General features: G+C 42.7%; 1 protein-coding gene across 2 annotated transcripts; it reads right to left on the bottom strand.

The window, feature by feature from the left end:
- Window positions 1–3,564: 3,564 nt before the first annotated feature.
- Window positions 3,565–8,726, bottom strand: LOC139464325 (uncharacterized). 2 transcript variants are annotated; one of them, XM_071245849.1, is made up of 4 exons: window positions 8,706–8,726; window positions 7,392–7,738; window positions 5,799–5,918; window positions 3,565–3,776 (listed from the first exon to the last, which is right to left on the bottom strand). In XM_071245849.1, exons 2-4 carry the CDS (start codon window positions 7,736–7,738, stop codon window positions 3,638–3,640), a joined length of 606 nt encoding a protein of 201 aa, XP_071101950.1. In that variant the 5' UTR covers window positions 8,706–8,726; the 3' UTR covers window positions 3,565–3,637. The 2 variants fall into 2 exon arrangements, with proteins under 2 accessions (XP_071101950.1, XP_071101948.1); XM_071245847.1 differs by lacking the exon at window positions 8,706–8,726 and adding an exon at window positions 7,949–7,995.
- Window positions 8,727–18,006: the final 9,280 nt, after the last annotated feature.

Raw genomic sequence — 18,006 nt, 5'->3', positions numbered from 1 at the left:
GGTCAAGCTGACACGCCTGTGGTATAACTAAAATGCTGTTCAAAGCGGCGTTAAAGCACTCTCATACACTCACTCCTTCATGTTTTTACACCTGGGGATATATTTTTACAATAGAATTCTGTTAAAACTTCACCTGGGCCACCTAGGCCCTACAGTAACTAACAGGGGGTGCCCACTTCCCTCAACGACTTGAAGATCCGAGGTAGAATAGGTCTTCAGCAACCCATGCTTGTCGTAAAATGCGACTATGCTTGCAGCGTTAGAAATTGGCACTGTAGTCCTTACCAAACTGGCCAATAGTAAAGGTATCATGAGGACTAGCTATGTCTTGTCATTATAAGGATCAGTAGACTAAAAATGTTTGTTTCCACCCCTGTGCTTGTCGACTAACGGGATCGGGTGGTCAGGTTCGCTGACTTGGTTGATGCATATCATCGATCCAAATTGGGTGGATCGATGCTCATGATATCAATCATGGCTCGATTATTTACAGACCGCCATCATATAGCTGGAATATTGGTGAGTGCGGCGTTAAACAACAAATAAATCAAACCAAACCAAATCTTCCTCTACAGTTCGTTAGGTCCACAGTGTTACAAGTTATGCTCCGGTGATTAGTGGGTTAATGACCCTTTCAGAAACAGTGTAGACCAGCCCGTGTAAAATAAGGTAAAGAAGAATATATAAGAGAGAGTTGAATATATTTTTTATAGACACTGACCAAATATAATACATAGTATATCAAGCAATACCATTATAGTATTTAACAATTAAGAGTTCTGTACTGCATCTGCAGATGAACAATATAATACCAGTTGAACAGTTCAACCAAGTTTAACTAAATGTCCTGCAGAATCCATGAATTCCAAAGGGGACTTCACACCTCAAAAGAAAGAAATAAGTTAATCCTTGGCGATAAACTCATTAAGTGTAAACATAAACTCTTTTTGTAGTGACCGCCTCCGTGGTCTAATGGTAGAGCGTCCTCCCGGAGAGCGGAAGGACTGAGGTTCGATCACCGACCGCGTCATACCAAAAGACGTTAAAAGATGGTACTTGTTGTTACCCTGTCTGGCGCTCGGCATTAAGGGGTTAAAACAAGGACTGGTCGGCTCGGAGTCAGTATACTGTGTCTGAGTGGGGTATTCATGTTAAACTGTGGCATGGTATCTCAGTGAGCTAGCACTATAAATCGGCATTATTCCGGACTAGTACAAGCAGCCACACACACACACACACAGACACACGTGCATGCACGTCGCTATATAAGTGCAATAATCTTGGACGCGACGTTAAACCCCATTTCACCTCACTCTTTTTGTTGTTATTGTTGTTATTTTGTTGTGATTAGTAAGCCACGTTACTAAAATAACTGAAAGACATGAGCGAACTCACGAGAAGAGGTAGCTGAGCTTCTTAATAATTGTTTTACTCAAAGAGTGCTTCCCCTTGTTTACTATTAACTACTCATGTGCAGGATGTTTAATTTTTTCCGCTTTAGTCAAAGTAATAATTGTATCAAAATTTCTCCAGTATTGTGGAGCTTGGACCTGCCCATTATCAAGTGAGGGATGGCATTAACTGAGTGTGGTCGATCCCGTTAGTCGACAAGCATAGTCGCCTTTTACAACAAGCATGGGTTGCTGAAGACCTATTCTACCTCGGATCTTCAAGTCGTTGAGGGAAGTGGGCGCCCCCTGTTAGTTACTGTAGGGCCTAGGTGGCCCAGGTGAAGTTTTAACAGAATTCTATTGTAGAAATATATCCCCAGGTGTAAAAACATGAAGGAGTGAGTGTATGAGAGTGCTTTAACGCCGCTTTGAACAGCATTTTAGTTATACCACAGGCGTGTCAGCTTGACCTGGGAGGAAAACCCGAATTGAACCTTGTGTCTCTAGTTGTTAAAAAAAGGCTTCAAATATATCTGGTCCCTGTCTTGAGTTTTATCAAAATGTTTATTCCATTTGTTTTACGAATTTGGTGTAGTTTCTTTGGACATAAAATTGAGAACCTTTTTGAAATCCAAGTTTGAAAAGTTTTCAACTTTTGAATTAGATAAAGATTTCAAATATTTCTTGATAGCTTATATAACTTCATAGTACAGTGGAAAGGAAGTCTCAATACCAAACCTTAATTTAAAATCAGCTCAGGGTAGGTAATCTCCTGTTTATTAAGAAAAGCCATGATTTGACTGACACCTTTGTCAAACCAGTGGGAATAAAAGAAAGTAATATTAGGATTATAGAATATTGGGTCAGTAAAAATTCATCAAAGCTCAAAGGATATACTTTGAAAGAAAACGTACTAAATGACTCTGAACAGTCTTTCTAAAAGCTGTTTTCAATCTTTCCAGTGTTTTTTTCCTGAAAATCAGATCTCATTTAAAGAAAAAAATAGAACTTTTCTGAGGCGAGAAGAAAAGATTTGTCCATGTATTGTCAAGATTCATAGCTGTCATCTTTCTAATCCACGTCAATCTCAGGGACTGAATGAAACTAGCAATATCAGTCCTTAATGAAGAGAATATCAGAAGAAGTGAGAATCTCGCCGGAAAGTGCGTAGTAAATTAATCAGCGGGGAAAACCATGGTACATTAACTCAGTGAAAGTGGCGTAGCAGCACTGATATCATGCATATTTCATCCTCCAGTTCACAAGAACATCCAACCTGAGAATAACCATTGCAATAATTATAGTGTCCAACATTGTGAGCTCAGTAATATGAATTCTTCAATTTAACGCTCGCCGTGACCTTGTCCTTCCCGTTGAGTCAAAGCGTCGGGCTCAATCTACGTACACTCGGCGCGTCTTTGTGATTCCCCCTTTGTCTCCCCCCATGTGTTGTGGAACGTCAGTGGTGAGCACAGTGATTTCTCTACTGCGACGTTATAAGGGGCGGTGGGGTAGCCAAGTAGTAAAAGCGTTCGCTCGTTACCAGAAGACCCGGGTTCGATTCCCCACATGGATAAAACGCGTAAAGCCCATTTCTCGTGATATTGCTGGACTATTGCTAAAGGCGGCGTAAAACTATACTCACTCACTCTGAAGTTATAAAGTGTGGCAACGGGATCTACTGACAATAACAATGTTATATCGGTGCACTGGCGGTGTAGGTGACTGTGTGTGTTTGCTTGTACTAGTCCGGACTAATGCCTGTTTTATAGTGCTAGCCCACTGAGATACCATGCCGCAGTGTAACATGAATACCCCACTCAGACACAGTATACTGACTCCGAGCCAACCGACTTGATTTATCTCCTTAATGCCGAGCGCCATTACTTGAAAGAAAAGCACCATCTTTCAGAGTCTTTAGGTCGGGCGGGGATCAAACCACCGATCTCCCGCTTTTCGGGAAGACGCTCTATCTACTAGACCTCGGAGGGAAAGTGTTCTGTCTCGAACTAACCTGTCCCCAAAGGATGCCAGCTATGGCGGACTTCATTAACTCACTCACTCAATCACAATATCCACAATCAATTTTATCAAACGCTGCGTGGTATGGTTTAGATGATTTCTGGAAAAATTAAAATGTGAAAGTATAAATTTCAAGTGACATTTATTAATTTTTTTCAAGTTACAATAGATATAAAGGAATGATAAATAATCGATTTGATTTCGTCTCAGAAGGTGTCTGTCTTTCAGCTGCTCTTGCAGGAACAGTAGCCCGGGACGTAGAACCAGTCAAACTCCGGGGGGAATAGGGGTCCGCTGAGTGGGTACACCAGCAGGCAGATTGCGATGTTCTCCAGCCGGCACTTTCCGAAGCAGGTCCCAGGCCTAGTGTGACGGGGGAAACACATAATGTATTTTTAAATATAAATTGTCAACGCCAGAGAATAACCAGTCGGCTTATTATCCACGGAAACAGATTCCATTGGGCGTATAAAATAAACGCACGCAGGCACGCACGCACGCACGCACGCACGCAAGCACGCACGCACACACACACACACACACACACACACACAAAACAGTCCTGTTATGTGTGCTTGTCAAAACAAGATCTTTCGCCGCTCAACGTCTCTTTAGGGAATGACTTCGTTAAAGTTTTCAGTACACCTTTTTTCACAAGCACAACTATCGGGACTCTGTTATTGCATACTTAATGCTCATACACCTGAAGAAATCACTTCAATAGTTTACAGCTATAAATGTATATTTATATTTGTATTTGAGCCTGATCACCCGATCCTTTAAGTCAGCTCTTATGACCAACATAGGGGACCTATTCTAACCCTGAAGACCCAAGGCGACACGTTTTCAGTACCCATCATCCCCTCGTGTCCATGAATGGTCATCCATAAACATCCGGTTTAGAACCCGATCTTCAGCAACCCTTGCTTGTCGTAAGAGGCGTCTAACGGAATTGGGTGGTCAGGCTCGCTGACTTGGATGATGCATGTCATAGTATTCCAATTGCGTAAATACGAGGGCTGGCTGAAAAGTTCTAAGCCTAAGTGGGATATCTCAATCGGATTGACACAAACTTTTGCCACCAACAAGTACAATCATTTAATGAATCATAGACATAAGAACTGCAGCTGTAGTGTTATTATTGTCTTTGTACCAGACCATCTTGTGAACCTACCCATTGAAATCACCAGAAATGGACAAAACTGGCTATAGGGCAGTCATCAAGTACCTGCAACTGAAAGGGCTAACTCCAACACAGATACATGCTGACATGGTCTCCACTTTAGGGGATAATGCCCTTCCTTTTCCACTGTAAAGAAGTGGGCTGCGGAATTCAAGCGTGGCAGAGAGAGCCTTGACGATGACCCGCGTCCAGGAAGGCCTTCAACAGCAACCATTCCGGAAAACATTACCCGGGTCGTGACATGGTGATGGCTGATCGACGATTGACCACTCGACATATTGCCAGTGTTGTGGGCATCTCTCATGAGAGGGTTGAGCACATTATCACCAACGAGTTGGGAATGACAAAAGTTTCTGCAAGATGGGTGCCAAAGCTCTTGACAGCGGATCAGAAACGTCAGATTTCTGACGTCCCCCGACAATTAAGCCGTTTTGAAGCAGATCCCCATGATTTTTTGGCCCGAATTGTAAACCTGGATTCATCATTTTCAACCAGAAAACAAAATTCAGTCTAAACAATGGAAGCATCCGGAATCTACAGCCGCCCCCCTCCCTGCTGATTGACTACCTTGAAATGCTGACCTACTGAGACAGTTGCGTGAAGCTATCAAAGCTAAGAGATGGGGAATGCTCACTAAAGGAGTCCTGTTCCACCAAGACAATGCTCCTGTTCACAAATCGGTGGTTGCCATGTCAACGATCCATGATTGTGGCTTCTAACTCATTGACCCGATTTGGCCCCGTCAGACTTCTACCTGTTTCCCAAAATGAAAAAGGAACTAGCCGGTCGCCATATTCCTTGTAATTATGACGTCATTTCCGCTGTGAATGACTTTTTTAGGGTGGCTTAAGAAAATCTCTTCTTGACCGTCATCAAGGCCTTGCAGCATCGCTGGCAAAAGTGTGTAAATCTGGAAGGGGACTATGTGGAGAAATAAATGAAAACCATCGACTTGGTACGGGTCTTTCACAGTTAGGCTTAGAACTTTTCAGCCAGCCCTCGTAGCTCATAATGTCAATCACTGCATTGTCTGGTCCAGATTCGATTATTTACAGTTAGTGAGTTAAATTATATGGCATTATTTGAGCCATATAGCGATATATGGAATATTGCTGAGTGCGGCGTTAAACAACAAAAAACAAAATCAGTTGGATGGTGTGTGTAAATGAGTAAGTGAACGCTGGTTTCTGCTGACTACTCACCCACATCGAGCGTTGGGGTACCACTGAAACCTTGGGGGGACGGCGAGGGGCATGTGCATGATGGTTCTCCACTGTCCCCTTGTATTCTTCTTAGTCTTCTTCTTATCATGATACATCACACTAAAAGACAAGGGTGGGTACGTAAGTGATAGGGGTTTAATGCTGCCTTTAGAAATGTACGTCTCACAACGTATGGACCAAGGTGAAGGAATCGGATATGCAGTCGTGTAACTGACAATAAACTATACATCTACGAGAATGAAATAGTAAAGTATTTGTACAAGTAACACTTGTCCCCGACTTGATTAAAAGTGATGCAGGTCTCAGACGCTTACCACTTCGGTGAAACCCACGAGCACGGGTATGGTTGTAAGACTGAGAAATCATTATGTTAACTTAATTATCTTCAGTTGTAAGACGGAGAAATCATTATGTTAACTTAAATATCTTCAGTTGTAAGACGGAGAAATCATTATGTTATCTTAATTATCTTCAGTTGTAAGACGGAGAAATAATGTTAACTTAATTATCTTCAGTTGTAAGACGGAGAAATCATAATGTTAACTTAATTATCTTCAGTTGAAAGACGGAGAAATCATAATGTTAACTTAATTATCTTCAGTTGTAAGACGGAGAAATCATTATGTTAACTTAATTATCTTCAGTTGTAAGACGGAGAAATCATTATGTTAACTTAAATATCTTCAGTTGTAAGACGGAGAAATCATTATGTTAACTTAATTATCTTCAGTTGTAATACGGAGAAATCATTATGTTAACTTAATTATCTTCAGTTGTAATACGGAGAAATCATTATGTTAACTTAATTATCTTCAGTTGTAAGACGGAGAAATCATTGTGTTATCTTAATTATCTTCAGTTGTAATACGGAGAAATCATAATGTTAACTTAATTATCTTCAGTTGTAATACGGAGAAATCATTATGTTAACTTAATTATCTTCAGTTGTAAGACGGAGAAATCATTATGTTAACTTAATAATCTTCAGCTGTAATACGGAGAAATCATAATGTTAACTTAATTATCTTCAGTTGTAATACGGAGAAATCATTATGTTAACTTAATTATCTTCAGTTGTAAGACGGAGAAATCTTAATGTTAACTTAATTATCTTCAGTTGCAAGACAGAGAAATCATTATGTTAACTTAATAATCTTCAGTTGTAATCAACATTAACAATAGATGGTACGGTCTTACGGTATATATTTGAGTTGACAGATATAAGAGTGAGTGAGTTGGGTTTAACGCCGCTTTTAACATTATTCCAGTTATATCACGGCATGTCAGCTAAATGTGGGAGGAAAGCCCGAAGAGATGCAGGTCTCAGGCGTTAACCGATACGGTGAAACCCACGAGAACGGGTATGGTGCTGACAAATCTAGAAACATAATCGGGGCGAACCGGGATTGACACCCACAATCATAGGTTTCTGGCGTGCCCAAGGGACGCAACTCTGCACAGCGAATCGCTGCGCCCTAGACGACTGGGCCACCCGTGCCCCCGACAGATATAAGAACTCAAACAAGGCCCTTTCGTTAATAAAATTGACGAATAGTGTATTGGAAAACGTACGTCGGACAACACTGGTCGTAGTCGTGACCCATATTGTCAGACCATATGTTCGACAGCAACGAACTCGTCTTCCGTTGTGAGACAAAACCCCATTCTGATTTGTGCTCTTTCCGCCATGTCTGCTCCTGTCTCTCAATCTGCTCCTTGGTGTGGAAGAGTTTGCCATAGAACCTACTGACCAGCTTGTCGTAGTCCGCAGATGAGTTCCAAGTGGTACAAGGCTCATCCAGCTTGACGTCAGATCCGTCAAGATTAGGTGCGTTCGTTGTCTTAAAAGTCTCCTGGGAGTGGACACATGTCGCTATGGCAACAAGGAGGAAGTTTGTGTATGTACACATTGTCGTCATCTGGAAATCAAAACCCTCAAGCAGAGGAAACTCTTTAAGTGACAACTAGTTTGGTCAAGGAGGGTGCTCTCACAAAACGAACACGATTTTCCAATATAATCTCAGCTGCTACAGGCTAGTGTTATCAACAACAGAGTACACAACAATAGGTGTGCTTTAACCTACACATAAATGTTGCCTGAACTTTGTCTAGAATAGCTAAGATCTTACCTAGTACCTGGGCCTCGAACCATATACCACGTCCACCCGTATTCAAGAAACAAAATAAGTGGATGAGCTTGTTTGTTGAAGAGGCATACGTTTCACAATGTGTCTGTCAGTTATTATCACAACAATCCACTCACGGCAAAGTAAGCAAACGGGAAGCGGATTGATACCAGGATTAGCCGCAGGCAAATATTTATCTCAGTACACAACCCTTTCGTATTCTGAAAATGTGAAAGTGCGACCATGCATGGCTGTAACATAAACGTTCAAATGCTGTCTCTGTCTCTCTCTCTTTCATCCCCACTCCTTTTTCTCCTCTCTCACTCATTCTCTCGCCCTCACTCTCTCATCGCTTTTTCTCTCTCACTCTCTCTATTTCTCTATCTCTCTCTTTCATCCCCACTCCTTTCTCTCTCGCCCTCACTCTCTCATCGCTTTTTCTCTCTCACTCTCTCTATTTCTCTCTCTTTCATCCCCACTCCTTTCTCTCTCCCCTCTCTCATTCTCCCGCCCTCACTCTCTCGTCGCTCTTTCTCTCTCACTCTCTCTATTTCTCTTTCTCTCTCTCACTCTCTATTTCTCTTTCTCTCTTAAGCTCAGCTCTCTCGCTCACACTCTCTCTCCCGTTCTCCCCCCCTCCCCCCCCCCCCCCCCCCCCCTTCCACCTCTATCTATCTCTGTAAGCAAATGTACACACAGTAGTATTATCGATTACCGGTAGACTAACAAGTTACGGATGTGGTATCATGTATAAGCTTACCTTCTCCGATCAGAAGTCAACTTATCGACTGAAACAAACAGTGATAAAACCGCGTTATATATATATGGCACAGTATAGTAACAAACAAACAAAACTGTGCATCTAACAACACATTGTCTGCCAACAACACAAATAACTATGTATACAATTGTAGTACCATACGACTGACAGAGAATAGGTAAGCAAAAAAATAAGAATCGATTAAAAGACAGAAATAATTGATGTAGGTTCATCATCACACACCACGAGGGACAGACCTATGTAGGGGATTCCCCTTTTACAAACCTATCGACATTCTGATTGGCCCATGCTATAGCCCCTCCAGTCGTACACCCAGGTTCACTTATCCCCACGTGTGTGAGAGATCAGGTGATGCGTGAGATGATGTACTTGAGCATATGCACCCTGTAACTTAACGCTGTTATCTGACGAAAATATGGCTCAAGTACTGTCGGAAATGCTAAAAAAGTGCTTTTTGCCCGTTAAAAAAGGATAGATTTTTTCACTGACTGCTGAAATTGAAATATCGAATAACTACCGATCGACCTACCTGTGGTTTGGAGTATTTCGGTCACAAGGAGTCCTATCGACAAGTTTATAAGAGAAAAATTCGAACGAAAACAGGAAGTTCGGATTTATTCCAAGTCCAATGATGGCATTCTTAAACGGACTATAGAAATATGCGCTCGCGACTCCGTTGTAATGATAATAATGTAGTCTTCCGAAAACATCTAATCAACACAGCAATTCTAGATGTGCATCTTCTAAAATAACAAAATGACGCTGCTTTTTATTCATCAACACTGCTCCCATGATGCATGTTACACTACACTTGTATAGCCATAGCCACGGTACCCGACATGGAGTCAGTACAAGGAAATGCATAAAAGTGCTGTACATAGAGAGTTAGAGGAAAACCATGAACCATTTATTAGTTTAGATGGGATGAATTACTGAACTGCCTAAGACTAGGGGATTTCCAATTCATGCCATCAAGTCTACGGTATGATGAGTTAAACTAAAAAGGTATTGGGGTGTGTGTGGCGTGTGTGTGTGGTGTGGTGTGGTGTGGTGTGGTGTGGTGTGGTGTGGTGTGGTGTGTGTGTGTGTGGGTGTGTGGGTGTGGGTGTGGGTGTGTGGTGGGTGTGTGGGTGTGTGTGTGTGTGTGTGTGTGTGTGTGTGGATGGGTGGGTGGTGTGTGTGTGTGTGTGTGTGTGTGTGTGTGTGTGTGTGTGTGTGTGATACAGGGTGACGAGGTATATAGTGTACAAACTTTGTGAGCAGAAGGTACCCCAGATGGCCGAGCAGCGTTCAGGGGGAAATATTCCATACTGTCTATGAGGTCACATTATCTCCGCACCATTCATAACTATGACAGCCAGGGCTCCCAGATCATTCACATTGAAGAATCATTCCACTGACTGCATGTGGCTATCGGCAGATGGACAAAAAACACACATCAGGTAAAGGTAATCGTGTCATTGTTTGCACGCCGCAACCCGTGATCTGGTGCTTATTGATGGATTTAGGTAGTTTTCGAGGTGAAAAAGAAAACTGGTGATTTCCAACAGGAAATTATAGGAGGAGATGTGTTCATAGAATGGTTGGAACATCAGCTTTTGCCCACTTTAAACAACCTCAGTGTTATAGTCATGGATAACGCTAGTTAATACAACGTCCGGGAACCAAATACAGTCGCGCCAACCATGAGTAGTCTGAAGGCGACCATACAGGAATATATTACATTGTCGACTTCTGACCATTTGAAACGAAAGTTCATGGAGTAAATTCGGCTGAATAAGAAACCAGTAAAGTACAAGCCATATGTGATGGCGGCACAACACGGTCTCGTTTTTTTACGTGTGAGCTCAACCCTGTTGAGCCTATCTTGGCTAACTGTACAGGGTTCGTGGCAAGACATAACACAACATTCAAACTTACACAGGTCAAAGGGAGTATCACCGCAGTCGTTGCTAGCTTTCAGCCTTAATGAACCAGTTATCATACCTGAAGGCTACTTACTTTCCGTGTGTTACCAGAACATTATGTACCTCCCGTGTGTACCCTGAGCGCTATATACCTTCCTGTGTGTTACCAGAACATTACGTACCTTCCCGTGTGTTGCCTGAGCGTAACGTACCTTCCCGTGTGTTACCTGAGCGTTACATACCTTCCAATGTGATACCTGGGCGTTATGTACCTCCCCGTGTGTGACCTAAGCGTTACGCACCTTCCCATGTTTTACCTGAGCGTCACGTAACTTCTCGTGTGTAGCTTGAGCGTCACGTACCTTCTCTTGTGTTACCTGGCCGTACCGTTACGCTAACTGAGCGTTATACACCTTTTTAAAACCGTGTTTTGCCTAACCGTTACTTACTTCCCCAAGTGTTACCTGAGCGTTACCACCTTCCTGTGTGTTACCTGAGCGTAACATACCTATTTGTTATCTGAGAGTCACATACCTTCTTTTGCGTTACCTGAGCATAATGTACCTTCCCATGTGTTACCTGAGCGTAGCATATCTATTTGTTATCTGAGCGTTACATACCCTCTTTTGCCTTACCTGAACATAATGTCGTGTGTTACACGAGCGTTACATACGTTTCCGTGTTTCCCAAGGTTTACGTACCTTACTGTGTGTTACGTGAGCGCTACATACCTTCCCGTGTGTGACCTGAGCATAACATAACTTCTTGTGTGTTACCTGAGCGTTACATACCTTCCCGTGTACTACCTGAGCGTTACGCGCCTTCTTGTGTGTTACCTGAGCGTGACATACCTTCCCGTGTACTATCTGAGCGTTACGCGCCTTCTTGTGTGTTACCTGAGCGTTACATACCATCCCGTGTACTACCTGAGCGTTACGCGCCTTCTTGTGTGTTACCTGAGCGTTACATACCATCCCGTGTACTACCTGAGCGTTATGCGCCTTCTTGTGTGTTACCTGAACGCTACGTACCTTCCCGTGTACTACCTGAGCGTCACGCGCCTTCTGGTGTGTTACCTGAGCGTTACATACCATCCCGTGTACTACCTGAGCGTTATGCGCCTTCTTGTGTGTTACCTGAACGCTACGTACCTTCCCGTGTACTACCTGAGCGTCACGCGCCTTCTTGTGTGTTAAATATAGCGTGACATACCTTCCCGTGTACTAACTGAGCGTTACGCGCCTTCTTGTGTGTTACCTGAGCGTTACATACCATCCCGTGTACTACCTGAGCGTTATGTACCTTCTTGTGTGTTACCTGAACGCTACGTACCTTTCCGTGTACTACCTGAGCGTTATGTACCTTCTCGTCCGCAACCTGAGCATAACGCACCTTAACGTGTGTTACACGAGCGTTACATACCCCTCTGTGTATTTCCCGAGCTTCACGTACCTTCTTGTGTGTTACCTGAGTCTCACATACCTTCATTAGTGTTACCTGATCACTAGTACCTTCTTGTGTGTTACCTGAGCGTTATGTACCTTCTTGTGTGCTACCTGACCTCTACGTACCTTCCTGTCTGTTGTCTGAGCATTACGTACCTTCCCGTGTGTTACCTGAGCACTAGTACCGTCCTGTGTGTTACCTCAGCGTCACGTACCTTCTAGTGTGTCACCCGAGCGTCACGTACCTCCTTGTGTGTTACATGGCGATACATCAGCGTTTCTTGGTGGAGAGATATAACACAACGTTGTTTCCTCGACATACTGAACAGCACAGCTTGAAAAGACGCATTTAGAATACGAGTCACGATGTCCTTGTTGCGCGTGTTTAATGGGTTACTGCCGAACCTGCCCCTCCCGATCCTTTCCCCTGAACAAACACGGGAACATATGGTTCTAATCAAAACAGTGAATTGCATCAGGCAATTGTATGGTCACTGATGCATCCAAGTTTGAAATGTCCTCCACATGTCTCCCATAAATTGTTCTGAAAGCTTAACGTAGCCTATATTAAACTATGGCCAAATTCCCGTGCTTTGAGCGTGCCAATCCAAGCAGAAGAATGTTAATTCGTGTCCTGGGGGATGCCGACTTATTGCCTTAAGGTCCTGTCCTCAAATGTCACATAAATGTTATCTATGAGGAAATCCAGCATTTCAAATATCGTTTCAACACTAAATTTCATATAACATTTGCTTTCAGTTTCACAAATTTCCCTGGACCTTCGAAAATCTATCTTTGATCACCACGATGTGTTGTGGATCAAGGAATGAAGTTTTACCCGATATTTGTCTAGTGGGGTGCAGAGTAGAACATTTATATGTTTTGACAGATGGTTCTTTTCGGAGATTGCAATAAATTCAATCAAATCCGTTCAATGTTTGAGAATCCACGTGGTAATAATTCCACTTTTTTTAAATGCTTTCTGTGAATATAAATAAAGTCCTCAAGTACTCAAAAACTCAATGATGGAGCACTGTTCAACTGTCTACAGGGCATTATGTGATATTGACTGCAATGATGGAGCATTGTTTAACTGTCTACAAGACACTGTGTAATATTGACTGCAAGGATGGAGCATTGTTCAACCGTCTACAAAACACTGTGTAATATTGAATGCAATGATAGAGCATTGTTCAACTGTCTACAAGGCACTGTGTAATATTGAATGCAATGATAGAGCATTGTTCAACTGTCTACAAGGCACTGTGTAATATTGACTGCAAGGATGGAGCATTGTTCAACCGTCTACAAAACACTGTGTAATATTGAATGCAATGATAGAGCATTGTTCAACTGTCTACAAGGCATTGTGTGATATTGAATGGAATGATGGAGCATTGTTCAACTGTCTACAAAACACTGTATAATATTGAATGCATTGATGGAGCATTGTTCAACACCCTACAAGGCAATGTGTAATATTGAATGCAATGATGGAGCACTGTGTAATAAAGCACTGTCTTCAAGGCACTGTGTAATATTGACTGCAAGGATGGAGCATTGTTCAACCGTCTACAAAACACTGTGTAATATTGAATGCAATGATAGAGCATTGTTCAACTGTCTACAAGGCATTGTGTGATATTGAATGCAATGATGGAGCATTGTTCAACTGTCTACAAAACACTGTATAATATTGAATGCATTGATGGAGCATTGTTCAACACCCTACAAGGCAATGTGTAATATTGAATGCAATGATGGAGCACTGTTCAACTGTCTACAAGGCAATGTGTAATATTGAATGCAATGATGGAGCATTATTCAACTGTCTACAAGACACTGTGTGATATTGACTGCATTGATGGAGCATTGTTCAATTGTCTAGAAGGCATTGTGTGATATTGACTGCAATGATGGAGCATTGTTCAACTGTCTACAAGGCACTGTGTAATATTGACTGCAATGATGGAGCATTGTTCAACTGTCTACAAGACACTGTGTAATATTGACTGCAATGATGGAGCATTGTTCAACTGTCTACAAGACACTGTTTAATATTGACTGCAATGATGGAGCAATGTTCAACTGTCTTTAAGGCATTGCGTGATACTGACTGCAATGATGGAGCATTGTTCAACTGTCTTCAAGGCACTGTATAATATTGACTGCAATGATGGAGCATTGTTCAACTGTCTACAAGGCACTGTGTGATATTGACTGCAGTGGTGGAGCATTTTCAACTGTCAACAAGATACTGTGTGATATTGACTGCAATGATGGAGCATCGGTCTACTTTCTTGAAAACACTGTGTGATATTGACTGCAATGATGGAACATTGGTCTACTTTCTAGAAGACACTGTGTAATATTGATCGTAATGACGGACCATTCTTCTTCTGTGTGACCAAGTCAAAATAAGGAATTACATTGGACACAACTTTGTTCATTGATGCGTGCAATTTGGAAATATCCTCTACATGGCTACGATAATTGTTTTTGAAAGCTTTAGCAAGGCCTTGGGTGCTGTAAACCTGCTGAAACTACTTTTGAACATTCAAATCATCGTAGAAACGACGTTCCTAAGCTACTTCTTGCCCCTTCATCAAGTGAAGTGATGTTTTTTATTTGCCGGGTATTAAGCAGCCAGAATGACTGTGCAATGTTTTCGTTTATATCAGTAAAGTGCCTCTTCTTGCATACGATTTTAATGGCGTTGTGCTGTATCTGTGTGTTCGTCCACCTCTTGAGAATGGTCGAGATTGATAAGAGCTCCTTCATAGTTCATCGTCATACTGGTCCACAAATATCTAACGTAGATTTTGTTGAATGAGGTTAAACAGAATCGGTTATTTCATAATGTGAAGTGTTATACCGATACATAGATCTGCAAAATATGTGTATAAAATTGCTTTACGTGCATGTGTGTGAAAATGTTTTCCACCCACATAGCGCGGTGGGATAGGCTGGAGGCTACAGTAACGTGTTTCCTTTTGGATCCCCAGCACCGCGATTATTCTGTAATAGAATGGAATCCTAGAAGAGACATTGTCGCGTCGTCGCATTTTTGTCCTATAAAAAAACAAGCAAACATTGACATTGATGTCGCATTGTTGCGTTATCGCGCTTTTACTTGGCGTTTTCGTTTGTGCTCTTTTGTATCGAATGTATGAATTAGCTTGATTGGCTGAATGTGAATTTAGCTCACAAGTACTGTACGTCTGAAGTCTTTAATCAGCATATGTATGCCATAGGCATTCGACAGATAACGATATCACCTATTCATAACTCGATCACTCACTCACACACTCACTCACTCACTCATCCCCTCACTCACTCACTCATTCACGAACATACCCACTTACTCACTCACACAGCCATCATCCATCCACCAACCCACCCAACCTCCCACCTACCTACCCACTCGCGGATTTAGGTAATTAGATAATGTGGGTATAGAACATCCAACTCTTGAATTCTTAAGGGGTTACAAAAAAACTGAACAAATAAATAACTTTAATAAAGGATAGCTTTATGTTTGTTCGTATGAACAATGTGTTTCAGATAGAACTTTTATACAAATAAATAGAGCACCATCAATCATACATTGATCATACATCTAGTTATAGTCCAACTATCCCACACGCCAAGACGATGGGTAACGTTGGTATAGTCCAAGACAGATAAGTGGCCATTGATGAGTCTGTCGTTAGCTCTCAGCTAAGTCGACCGGTCGACTGCAGCATAGCGATGTTTTCTAGGTGGTTGTCCAGGGTGACCACACTGATGGGCACGTGTTACCTCTATTTTGAATTGCTCGCGCTGAATCAGTTTTACAAAAGCAAAGATATTGGGGTGATAAGTAGTCAAAGAGTGGAGTTTGTTGTGCTACCCCTCGATGATGTTGTTGGTCCTATGACCGCTGTGAGTAAAGTATTCCACTGCTCTTTATCCCAGTGAACACTCTCTACCCAAGTAGTCGTCACATAGTCCTTAAACTCAGTGGCTGTTTCTCTTTGTGGGCTATCGGCAATTGTATCCAACCAAACATTGTCAATCTGGTAAAGGTGAGGTGAGGTGAAATGGGGTTTAACGTCGCGTCCAAGGTTATTGAACTTATATAGCGACGTGCATGTACGTGTGTGTGTGTGTGTGTGGCTGCTTGTACTAGTCCGGACTGATGCCGATTTATAGTGCTAGCTCACTGAGATACCATGCCGCAGTTTAACATGAATACCCAACTCAGACACAGTGTACTGACTCCGAGCCGACCATTCCTTGTTGTAGCCCCTTAATGCCGAGCGCCAGACAGGGTAATAAAAAGTATCATTTTAACGTCGTTTGGTATGACGCTCTCCGGGCGGACGCTCTACCACTAGACCACGGAGGCGGTCCAATCTGGTAAAGAGATGCAAGGGAAGGGCCTGCACCTTCTTCGTAGAGAGTAACAAGACCAAGATGCCGGATCTTCCTCCACAAGGCCTGAGCATAATTGAAAAAGCAGCCACGTATCTGGACATGTTAAAAAACTGTAATACCAGAATTGGCAGCAGCCTTCTCAAAATCAATCTGGAATACCATGGGTTTCAGAATAAAATGATGTCGTTTTGCTTTATCCTTAATTTGTTGGAAGGCGGTTGTGGAGGAAGCTTCAGTCTTTTCGGTAGGACGCAGTGAACAAGGTCATACATGTTGCCTTGATGTTCATCATGGAGGGTGTAAATTTGACAGCTTGGGGAGGAATAGAGGGAAGTGCCATCAGCAAATACGGCCTCAGCTTCACAGAAATGTTCCAGATATTTTTCGTGTTGTGAAGAAGAGAAGTTTGTCGTTGTCTCCTTGATCGACGATAAGGAAGTTTTCACCAGCGTCAATCCTTCTCGTTGGATGGATGCTTGTGTTGGGTAGCTTAGGTAGATTCTTCTTTCTCTCTCCGAACATAGGCGATTTCCTGATATCAAAAGTAGGGTGAGTGAGTGAGTGAGTGAGTTGGGCTTAACGCCGCATTTAACAGTATTCCAGTCATATCACGGCGTGTCAGCTAAATGTGGGAGGAAAGCCCGAAGTGATGCAGGTCTCAGACGTTTACCACTTCGGTGAAACCCACGAGCACGGGTATGGTGCTGACAAACCTAGAAACATAATTGGGGCGAACCGGGATTCGAACTCTGCACAGCGAATCGCGGCGCTCTAGACGACTGGGCCACCCGTGCCCCCTCAAAAGTAGGGAAATGCTGAACAGCTTGGATTGGGATAGTGAGTATGGTTTTACGCCGCATTTAGCAATATTCCAGCAATATCACGGCGGGGGACATCAGAAATGGGCTTCACACATTGTACCCATGTCGGGAATCGAACCCGGGTCTTGGCGTGACGAGCGAACACTTTAACCACTAGGCTACCCGACGCTCCCTTCTCAGTACAGACAGTCCGTCAGCGTACATTTTGTTGATTGAAGTTGTCTCTTCTCCTGCACTCTACAACAATCGAAACTTAAACACATCGACGTCATAGATGTAAGGCAGTGTCTCGTGGTTCTGCTGAGTTGGTCCAATCTTGATAACAGGTCGCCGAGGGTCTGAATGGTACCCCTGCACTGCTGAATAGTAGTGAGTGAGTGAGTGAGTGAGTGAGTGAGTTTGGTTTTACGCCGCTTTTAGCAATATTCCAGCAATATCACGTCGGGGGACACCAGAAATGGGCTTCACACATTGTACCCATGTCGGGAATCGAACCCGGGTGTTGGGTGTGACGAGCGAACGCTTTAACCACTCCACGACCCCTGCTGAATAGTACATCTAAAGTTAGAAGTATCTTCTTTCCCCCTGTTCAATTTACTCTTATGTTACTCATAGTACGCAAACCTAGCGCCAAGACAGCGGGGTAAGAAAGACGCTGCAACTGGTACATTAGCTATAGTGAACAGAC

Source organism: Haliotis cracherodii, unplaced genomic scaffold (genome assembly GCF_022045235.1).
Source record: "Haliotis cracherodii isolate W230 unplaced genomic scaffold, xgHalCrac1.p SCAF_17, whole genome shotgun sequence".
Classification (NCBI taxonomy): Eukaryota; Metazoa; Mollusca; class Gastropoda; order Lepetellida; family Haliotidae; genus Haliotis; species Haliotis cracherodii.
This window is presented reverse-complemented; position numbering and strand designations above follow the sequence as displayed.